Source organism: Misgurnus anguillicaudatus, chromosome 2 (assembly GCF_027580225.2).
Source record: "Misgurnus anguillicaudatus chromosome 2, ASM2758022v2, whole genome shotgun sequence".
NCBI lineage: Eukaryota > Metazoa > Chordata > Actinopteri > Cypriniformes > Cobitidae > Misgurnus > Misgurnus anguillicaudatus.
The window spans coordinates 13,288,564-13,299,643 of record NC_073338.2 but is presented as its reverse complement, the minus strand read 5'-3'; the positions used below and the strand labels follow the sequence as shown (position 1 = coordinate 13,299,643).

The following is an 11,080-nucleotide window of genomic DNA, read 5'->3' as shown; positions in this document are numbered from 1 at the left end:
GACTTACCTCCCATATTGTAGGTACTGCCTTGACTGTATTCCAGTTGATAAGTGGATCGCCTAGCCGCAATGAAAGTTTCAGCCAGCTCGGCTGCTTGTCTTGAGGAGGTAGGGTTCTGTTCACAAATCCAGGTTCTGATTTCAGGGTTAATCACTTTAAGAAACTGTTCCAAGACAAACATCTCTCCTATTTCCTCCTTGGACTTGTCCTTTGGTGTAATCCATTTGTCATAAAGGTCTTTCAGTCTTGCCTGCACCTCTTTGGGGGACTCGCCTTGTTGAAGTGTGTTTGCTCTAAAGCGACGTCTGTAGGTCTCTGCATTAATTTCAAACTTGTCCAGAATTGCTTTTTTGACCTTGTCATACATAAAAGTATCTGTGAGCTCCATCGCCACGTAGGCTGCTCTTGCTTTGCCTGATAACAGTGGCACCAAGTGCAGTGTCCAGTCCTGAACCGGCCATCTACAGGTTTGAGCAATTCGTTCAAAGGTAGTTAAGTAGTGCTCTATATCATCATCTTCTTGCAATGGTAACATCTTTGGGCCTTGCCAGCCCATCCAATGTGGTGGCTCTGTTGCTTGAGATGGCACTGGTGATTGTACTACATCATCTCCTTGGAGGCTGCTCTGCCTTCTATGGTCTCTGAGATTGGGAAAGTCTGTGTTCTGTGGCAAGGAGGACGAAGAGATTGCTTGCGCTGGCATACCTCCCAATGCTTGAGGCTCCAGCCGTTCTCGCTGTACCTCTGCCTGTAATTGCCCGAACTGATGCTGAAGAGCACGCCATCTGTGTTCCTGTCGCTGTGCTTCCATTTCCACTCCTCAACCTCACCCACTGTTCTTTGTGTGTTTGCTTCTTGGGTGGCATCCTTGTGTATACCTGAAGCCTCCTACTGCACTGAAAAAAACGCTGCCACCATTTGTCATAATGTGCCCCGAGTGAGGCCAAGGGGAGGTGGTAGGAAGGCTTGGATCACACAAACTTCATTTCCAAGAGTTGTTTATTACACCATATGACGCAGCGTGGCGTGAGTGACAAATTCAAAAAAAGTGCAAAAAAAATTATCATCAGCAAAACATTTCACACAAAGGCATTCAAATCAGTGCCAACTTTGCCAGTACCTCGACAAAGAAAAATGCTTTATGCAGCAAAAAGCTTAAATTTAACACACGACCCTCTGTCTCCAGGTGTACTACCCAGACTGACTTAAATAACCTAGGCCCATCTCACTAATTAATGAGCCCTACCAAATTCAGGGATCACTGTTGTAACATTCTTCATACATAAACCTAAGATGCACAGTAGACAGTAAATTAAAGTACAATCTTTAGCTACCCAACATTAAAATGTACTGTTATAAACAGGATCAAACAAGCATTGTCCATAAACCCAAACAAAAGGCATTATTCATTTTCCCCCACACAACAAAATGGTTTGACCCAAATGAATAAATATGCAAGACAGTTGTCCCGCCCTCCCTAAGGCGGAGTCACAAAACCAGGAAGTAGTGAGTATGCCACATGCTATACAATAGCCATTGTTAATCTACTCTGTTTGAAATAAATTGTATTTAAACTCAAAATAGCTTCAGTGTGTTTCATTATACATTATTGGAAACTATTGCAGGTACTCAGCTTTAGTGATGGTGAAATGAAGCATCGAATCAAGCATCGATACTTCCCTTACTGTTTCGAACAATGATTCGAAGCCTCAACGAGGGTGTCGATAACAGCGCCATCTTTTGGGTAATAAAACACATAGCAGTCGCTTCTGGAAGAAGCTCCGTCAGTAAAGCAACAAGCTGATAAAATTCAGATGAATATTAATATTATGTGTACAAATAAAGCTTAGACAACATGTGCGTGAATGGTCAATATAATAAATGCATTTACTCATTCAAATGTGGCAAAATTTTCAGTATTAATTAATAAGAGCTGATATTCAAACGATTCAATACTGTATTTTATTGAATAATGTTCACACTCACAAGTATATGTACATACAATACTATCTATTCAGTTTTATGTGGGACTAAAATGTGAATAATGCAAATAACTGTTTAAAGGGGTCATATGATGAAAATGTTAGCGTTGCCGCTTTGTGGGTTTGAGCAAAAATGTGTCGTTTTGGGTGTGTTTTTTAAAATGCAAATGAGCGGATGAAGTGCAAACACTGATCACAATGATGGTGGTTTATTGTAATTGAAACTCTATTGTGCTGTCAAGTACAAAAATGTGTCGTTTTGGGTGTGTTTTTTAAAATGCAAATGAGCGGATAAAGTGCAAACACTGATCACAATGATGGTGTTTTTTTGTAATTCAAACTCAATTGTGCTGTCAAGTCCTTCTTTTCTCTCTCTTTCAGAGTTCAGATTAAGGAGGCGGTATTATTCTAATAAGATTTCCTTATGACATCATAATGAAAGCCAAATTTCAATGACCTGTTTTTGCTCACACCTACAAAGTGGCAATGCTAACATTTTCATCATATGACCCCTTTAAAACCTCTGGGGTTCGAACGTTCTGACACACAAAGCGAAGCGCCCACGTGACTGAGCAGAAAGTGAAGCTTCGTTTGTCATCGGTCACGTGATTTCTACTTTAACAACACAAGCTTCGAATCGATGCTTCATCTGGCACGCCCCCTTTTGCTCGACACAAGCTCCGAAGCCCCGCTTCAAATGTAACATCACTAGTGCACCTATTAATGAACAACACATAGCATATGTGCACTGCATGTGCTCAGATAGAATTTAAGATAAGCACATAAAACACAACCCACAGAACCCAATGTTAACGATTAATGATTATTTAAAAAGACAGGTATCCATACACATAATGTGAGATTCTACACCATGGGTAGAATGATAGTGATGACCAGAGGTGGGACCTTCAAGTCAAAATCAAGTCTCTCAAGTCATAAATCCCAAGTCATCAAAGAGTTAAATTTCATGAGATAATTGATTAATTATATGGTGATTGCGCATTAATGATGAACACCTGTTATTAACAATCAACATCACTGAAGAAAAGAGAAACATAAGAACTACAACTAACTTCAGCCACAGCTGTAGAAGGAATTAACAGAAAACAACAACAACAACAAAATGCCACAATAAGAATGGTGAAGGTTTGCTTTAGTTGGTCTCTTGACCCTTTTACTAATTTAAAGTTATTTGTTTTTAAGCAACTGCAGTATTATTTTACAGCAAACATTTGTGCATTGCTGAAGCAAACTGCACAAAGTCACCATGATTGTGATCATTGTTTGTTCTAGTAGGACTGTTCACCCTTGAGTTTTTGCTTGCTAAGGTTTTTACTGGTTGCATTACTTTGTGTGTATAAAACACATTTGTTATAGTAATGTAAAATTAATTCAATTTTGTGGTGGTTAGTACATAATAAAAAAGATCATCATCTAGTTAATTGAGTTACTCATAAATAATTATTTTCTTTCAATAATGTGTATGAGATACAGCTGTATATTTGGGACGTACAAACATCAAGAATCAGAGTATGAATCTCAACCATGGTGACAATTAAATGAAAAACTGCAATGCATGGATTCAGGTCTCCCAGCATGCACTGCAGCATGGATAAATAATTAACTTTTTACAATTTTCTTTGTCACCATTGTTGAGATTTTGACAAACCTTTATGACAAACTGTTGCAAAAACACTGTATCTCATACACATTATTGAAAGAAAATACATTTTTATGAGTAAATCAATAAATTAGACAATGCTTTTTTATTATGTACCAACCACCACAAAATTGAATTAATTTTACATTACTATAACAAATGTGTTTTACACACACAAAGAAATGCAATCAGGGAAAAACTTAGCAAGCAAAAACTCAAGGGTGAACAGTCGAACAAACAATGATCACAATCATGGTGACTTTGTGCAGTTTGCTTCAGCAATGTTTGCTGTAAAATAAAACTGCAGTTGATTAATAAAAAATTACTTTAAATTAGTAAAAGGGTCAAGAGACCAACTAAAGCAAACCTTCACCATTCTTATGGTGGCATTTTGTTGTTGTTGTTTTTTTCTGTTAATTCCTTCTACAGCTGTGGCTGAAGTTAGTTGTAGTTCTTAGCTGTGTCTGAAACCGCTCCCTATCCACTATATAGTGCACTATATCGGGTGTCGGCCATTTTGTAGTGGTGTCCGAAACCTGAGTGAACAACTTCATTCCCTACATTCATTCACTACTTTTTACCCACAATGCACTCTGATTTTGAGGGTACATTCAATGTACACTCGTTCACTCATATTTCCCATGATGCAACGGGAGACGAACGCGTAACTTGAATCAGCTGAAGGATACTGACAGTAAACACCAAACATTTTCTTGTTGTCAGTTATTTTCTACTTTTTGAAAATAAACAAATGAAAAATAATTGCGTTATCTTTTATTTAAAATCTAATACAATTTTTTATTAAACAATAAATAAACCGCAGTAAATAAATATTATAGGCAGTTGTTTTGTTCTCTTTATTATCAACTAATACAATAAACATGACAAATGTGAAAAACAGTAAGAAAGTAAACTTTAGCATTTCACAGCACAATCAATAAAGCCACACAGGTGTTTTTGATGAATCTCTGCGACAGCTCTCTGACGCATGATATTTGCGTCAGTGTCGGAAATCGCGCACTCATTTTCATTTGCTTCTTCCCCATAAAGTGGACTCAACTGTCATTCCCCATATAGGTAATAGTGAATGAGTGAACAAGGGAACGGTTTCAGACACAGCTCTTGTTTCTCTTTTCTTCAGTGATGTTGATTGTTAATAACAGGTGTTCATCATTAATTCGCAATCACCATATAATTAATCAATTATCTCATGAAATTTAACTCTTTGATGACTTGGGATTTATGACTTGAGAGACTTGATTTTGACTTGAAGGTCCCACCTCGGGTGATGACAACATACAACCCGTCATAACAGCATTTTAACACATTTTTAATTAATGGGTAATTTAATGTTTTCAAAACATGCACATTGTGTAATGGTTTCCTTTGGTGGTCTATAAACCTAAGGAGATCATGGTTTCTGTGTGAACTGATTATTTTGTAGACATCTTTTGAAAATAAAACAATTGCGTGAGTTTGAGGAAGATAAAATTAATTAACTTTTTAAATAAATTTTAAGGAAGTCAGAATTGCTTTAATATATATACTTTTTTGTTTAAAAAAAAGAAATACATAATTATGAGAAGTGCCCTTTATTTCACTTGAGCCCCTGCCCCTCAAAATGTCTGTGCACGTCCCTGAAGTTGACCACATACACATTCACAAGGGAAAAATGAGAAAACCGCTGAAGCTGGTGTAGCTCATTTCGTCATCAAAAACCCAAGCTCTATCCCATAGTTTGGTATAAACTTGATCACCAGGTTTCAGTGTAAGAACGACTCCATTGCTGGCATTAGAATGGGCGACAGGTTTACCAGTAAACACAGAGCATTGAAATACATCATTTTTATACAAAGAGACTGCCATTTTCATTCCACCCTGTGAATGAGCATAAAATCTGAAGAAATAGACTCCTTTTACTGGTGCTGTGAAAATACCTGTAAAGCACAAGTATAGTTGTATGAACTCAAGAACTGCAAGGTAAATTTTACATTTATTTCTATTGTTATCATTTGGTTTTCATTACAGTGCTTACCAGTATTCGAGTCATAGGCATTTCCGATGTTACTATACACTTTCTTGTAGACCAGAGTTGTATGATCATGAAAAGGCCCGATGCGTCCTTCTCCTGATGCCATAAGTCCGGCTGCAAAGGCAATCTTTCGGGCTGTGAACATGAATAAAATTTGTCACTATAAACTATAAAATGTGTTATTTTAAACAAAATTTTAACTATGTAAAATTTACCTTCATTCTCTTTATGGAAAGACTCAAGCTTATTTTGGGAATCTTTTAATAAACTTTTTAAATCTGTGTGAAAAAAAACATTATTTCAATGAAATGCAATGATCTCACAAAAGTATTAGAGCAAAATAATTAGAATCCATAAAAAATCTTTGATAATGACAAATTATTACCAGTTAAATAACTTTAACCTACCTTCATTCTCTTTCTGAAAAGATTCAAGCGCTGTTTGTGAATCTTGTACCAAACCTTTCAAAGCTGTAAGGAAAAACATTATTTCAATAAAATGCAATGATCTCATAAAAGTTTTAGAGCAAAATCATTCAAATCCATAAAAAACCTTTGACAATAACAAATAATTAGTAAAATAACTTTTACCTTTATTCTCTTGCTGAAAAGATTCAAGAGCTGTTTGTGAATCTTGTACCAAACCTTTCAAAGCTGTGAGGAAAAACATTATTTCAATAAAATGCAATGATCTCATAAAAGTTTTAGAGCAAAATCATTCAAATCCATAAAAAACCTTTGACAATAACAAATAATTAGTAAAATAACTTTTACCTTTATTCTCTTGCTGAAAAGATTCAAGAGCTGTTTGTGAATCTTGTACCAAACCTTTCAAAGCTGTGAGGAAAAACATTATTTCAATAAAATGCAATGATCTCATAAAAGTTTTAGAGCAAAATCATTCAAATCCATAAAAAACCTTTGACAATGACAAATAATTAGTAAATTAACTTTTACCTTTCTTCTCTTGCTGAAACGATTCAAGAGCTGTTTGTGAATCTTGTACCAAACCTTTCAAAGCTGTGAGGAAAAACATTATTTCAATAAAATGCAATGATCTCATAAAAGTTTTATGCAGGGTTTACACCAAATGCGTTTTGGGCGTCAAAATCGCGTCTACCGCGCCTAGTTTGCCCCTTGAACACTTTGAATGCATTTGTGCGTGTAGAGCGGAGTAGACGCGCGGAAAAGCAAGCATTTGACGCGCATCAGAGGCAAACTCCGCTTCTTGTGGGAGGGGCAACTGCGGTGCGAGTGTCTGTTTGCAAGATGACTGATGTTGATTGTGCATTTATCAAGAGAGTTACCAGTTTGTATTGGGTAACCTTACTATAGGGGGAAAATAAACGGCGCGGGTCGATAAACGTCACGTGACTCAAGTGAAGTGTGTATTACAACTTACCAGGTTGCCCAAAGTCCTTACTGACACTCTTCCAAGCGAGGTCCTTTTTATTCCTGTCTTCTCTTTAGAAATAAGAATTTGTGTCGTATAGCTCCGGGTGACTGCTTACAAACAGTATCAAGCGTTGGTTGAATGAGTGACTCCAGGCGGGGCTGCCACCACAGCAGCAGGCAGGCTCCTGATTGGTTAACGCGGCGCGAAATTCCGCCAAAGTTCAAATTTTTCAACGCGGGCGTCAGCCGCAAATTCGCGTGAACCGCAAAATGCACAAAAGCACCATTCGCGCGTACCGCGCACAACGCTCAATTCGCGTCTTTCGCGCGAGCTCTACCGCGGTTGGTGTAAACGCACCATTACAGCAAAATCATTCAAATCCATAAAAAACCTTTGACAATAACAAATAATTAGTAAAATAACTTTTACCTTCCTTCTCTTGCTGAAAATATTCAAGCGCTGTTTGTGAATCTTGTGCCAAACCTTTCAAAGCTGTGAGGAAAAACATTATTTCAATAAAATGCAATGATCTCATAAAAGTTTTAGAGCAAAATCATTCAAATCCATAAAAAACCTTTGACAATAACAAATTATTAGTAAAATAACTTTTACCTTCCTTCTCTTTCCGAAAAGATTCACGTTTAGTTTGTGAATTGTGTACCAAACCTTTCAAAGCTGTGAGGAAAAAAAATTATTTCAATAAAATGCAATGATAAAAGTATCTGAGCAATATAATTAAATTCCATAAAAACACTTTAATTACAACAATTTCTTACCAGTAAAATTATTCTTTACCATATCTTCATTCTTACCCAATACCTTGTTTAATGTTTCTTGTAATGTTTGAATATTCACCCTAGCCTATTAACCATTTTGGGCACCATCGCAATCGATCCCATAGACTGCCATTATAAAAGGTGGATATCTTTCTAGAACAGTGTCATGTGGCGCTTTTTTATTGCATAGTATCCCACGGTTTGGGTCAGGTCAGCTCACTTTTGCTGGCTTTTCCACTGGGTACAGTAGGTAGTAGCCAATACTTTTTTAGTACCACTTCGGTTGGGGTTCCAAGCAAGCTGAGCTGATACTAAAATGTGAGGTGAAAATACTGTAGATCACTGATTGGTCGGAGAAGATTGTCACTTCTAGGGTCATTGCTAAACCTTTTGTCATTAGCTTTACCTTCGTGCTTAAGCTGTCTCAAACAAATCTGTTTTCATTTGCATGTAGCACAGCGTTTTTGCAACTTCCCAGCTAGAAATAAAAAGTTATAAGAACGTTCCCTGAAAGTTCCCAATGTTCCCAAAAACATTCTGCCAACGTTAAAAGCGATTAGTTTTTTTTAAGTTCTAGGAACTTTCTGTTGTCTGAACGTTAGAGGAATGTTACATTTTATCGTTTTTAAACGTTATGACAATGTCATGTTTTAATGTTCACACAATGTTTAAAACAACAACTGTTTATTATATTGACTTGTTTGATTGTTATGTAAATGATAGAGAAACATTGCATTTTATTATTTTATAACACATTATTTCTGAATGTTCAGTAAATATATTGCTGTAGAAAACTCAATTCACTTACTAGGTTTAGATGTTGATGTTTTGTTTCATTTTAAGTCACCCTTTTTGTGATTAGTGTTTGTTTTAGTTGGACTCTTGACAATTGACTTTTTGCTTTCTAGTTTTTTCCTGGTTGTGTTAACTTTGTGTTAATGTGCTACATTTGCTATGAAAGTTAATAGTGTAATTCTGTGGTGTTTGGTACATAATGGTAAAGATCATCACCTAATTGATTTACTAATCAAAAGTTTATGTTCTGTCAAAAATGTAAATGAGATCCAGTGTTTTCACAGCATTTTGTCATTAAGGAGTTTTAGAAACTTTGGACAAAAATATCTAAAATGGGATGCACAATCATCTATAAATGGGATGCACAATCATCAAGAATCAGAGTATGAATCTCAATCATGGTGACAATTAAATGAAAAACTTCTTGCTGCAATGCATGCTGGGTATTAACAAATGACAAATCTCATTCAGGACTCCCAGCATGCACTGCAGCATGGATAAATAAGGATTTTTTTAACAATTTTAATTGTCACCATGGTTGAGATTTATAGTCTGATTCTTGATGTTTGTGAATCCCAATTATACAGCGGATATTTTTGTACAAAGTTTCTAAAACTCCTTAATGACAAACCGCTGTAAAAGAGCTGGATCTAATATACATTATTGGCAGCAAATAAACTTTTGAATAGTAAATGAATTAGGTGATGATCTTTACCATTATGTACCAACAACCACAGAATTATGTATTAACTTTGCATGTTCATAACAAATGTGGTGCATTAACACAAAGTTAACTCAACCAGGGAAAAAATTAACAAGCACAAAGCCAAGTGTCAAGAGACCAACTAAAACAAACACTAATCACAATAAGGGTGACTTAAAATGAAACAAAACATCAACATCTAAACCTAATAAGTGGAATGTGTTTTCTACAGCAATATATTTACTGAACATTCAGAAAAAATGTTTTATAAAATATATAACAAATATAATAAAATAAAATAATATAAATATAAATATAAAAATAAATATAATAAAATTCAATGTTTCTCTATCATTTACATAACAATCAAACAAGTCAATACACTAAACAGTTGTTGTTTTAAACATTGTGTGAACATTAAAACATGACATTGTCATAACGTTTAAAAATGGTAAAATGTAACATTCCTCTAACGTTGAGACAACACAAAAACGTTCTTAGAATGTCAAGAAAACTGGACACTTTTTACGTTGGCAGAATGTTTTTGGGAACGTTTGGAACTTTCAGGGAATGTTCTTGGAATTTTTTTCTGTTTACTGGGGAATTAATTAAAGCACTGTCAAACAGCGCATTCTGCGCTCACTGTAAACACCTTGATGTTGTCTTATAAGTAACACTAAAAGTAAAAGTAACTCGCAATGTATGCAAAGTGTCTCTCTTCCTATCAGCGCCGATCAACTAGCATTTAAAATGCTAGTCAAGAAGGCTAGAGGGGATTACTTTTTATTTTTATTTTTTATTACTCTTCGTGTTTTGTTACAGATTAACACACGGATACATACAAACATCTTAATACAAGCAAAAGATTGGCTAAATTAAACAGCCCATATTGTGTAAAAGTACACAGCCCACTTTGTCGGAATGGAGGGACTGAAACGCCTCTGAGCTTTTCATGTTATTAATTGCATTCCCATCCACCGCCATGGAATCAATAAAATAAGAAAAGATCTTGGATGTTGTCCGCCCAAGATCTTGGATGCAGAATGGTCAAAACACCATTTTTAACAAGATTTTCGGTCGAATGTTGCCATTTCAAAGCCATTTTTACACCACTACTCAGCCTGCACAGGAAGTTCTTGGCAGAATCAGGAAGTAAACAGGAAGTGCCCGGGAAACCTGTCTATATGGTATTTTGAGCTAAAACTTCACATATGTGCTCTGGGGACACCAAATATTTATTTGACATTTAAAAAAAGTCTTGTGCCATGGCCCCTTTAAAGTGTCCATATTATGACTGCTTTTACACAAGTTATATAGGTGTATGAGTTCCATAAAGCATGTTTCAAAAGTTGTTTGCTCGAAATAGCTTGTAGGAAAAGATTGTTACCCATCTCTAGGAGCCTCTGTTTCAGGGCATTTCAGATTGTGCCGTTTTGAGCTAATCATTACATATTTATGAGCTGCTGCTCCTTTGATCACGCCCCACTACTAACGTCATGTGCCCGTGCTCGTGCTCAGTGGTATCGTGAGCAGTACAGACCATACTGTGTTATTATTTTTATATATTATTATTATTAACGGTTTATGTTGCCAACAGACAAATCATGCAGAAAAGTATCACTAATAAGTACACTACAGGAGAAGAAACTCATGACACACAATGATTCCAGAGTAAATTGTGATGTTACGTTAGCAGTCACAACAATAAACTCGTTTTCCCTGGACAATGCTAACAT

General features: G+C 35.9%; 1 protein-coding gene and 1 long non-coding RNA gene across 2 annotated transcripts; both read right to left on the bottom strand.

The window, feature by feature from the left end:
* Positions 1–4,772: 4,772 nt before the first annotated feature.
* Positions 4,773–6,527, bottom strand: LOC141351412 (complement C1q-like protein 3). Its single transcript, XM_073858087.1, has 5 exons — positions 6,449–6,527; positions 6,266–6,328; positions 6,083–6,145; positions 5,679–5,810; positions 4,773–5,580 (listed from the first exon to the last, which is right to left on the bottom strand). Exons 1-5 carry the CDS (start codon positions 6,525–6,527, stop codon positions 5,303–5,305), a joined length of 615 nt encoding a protein of 204 aa, XP_073714188.1. The 3' UTR covers positions 4,773–5,302.
* A 114-nt stretch (positions 6,528–6,641) lies between these two features.
* On the bottom strand, positions 6,642–7,747 carry LOC141366081 (uncharacterized). The gene is made up of 3 exons (XR_012371060.1): positions 7,683–7,747; positions 7,500–7,562; positions 6,642–6,694 (listed from the first exon to the last, which is right to left on the bottom strand). It is a non-coding gene; the product is annotated as an uncharacterized lncRNA (long non-coding RNA).
* Positions 7,748–11,080: the final 3,333 nt, after the last annotated feature.

Excerpts from the sequence above, each read along its gene's own strand:
- LOC141351412 (XM_073858087.1), bottom strand. The coding sequence starts at position 6,527 with ATGTTTTTCCTCACAGCTTTGAAAGGTTTGGTACAAGATTCACAAACA. Across the intron at positions 6,329-6,448 it reads TTTTCAGCAAGAGAATAAAG|CTTTGAAAGGTTTGGTACAA; the intron begins GTAAAAGTTATT and ends TTTTCCTCACAG. Across the intron at positions 5,581-5,678 it reads TGCCTATGACTCGAATACTG|GTATTTTCACAGCACCAGTA; the intron begins GTAAGCACTGTA and ends TGTGCTTTACAG.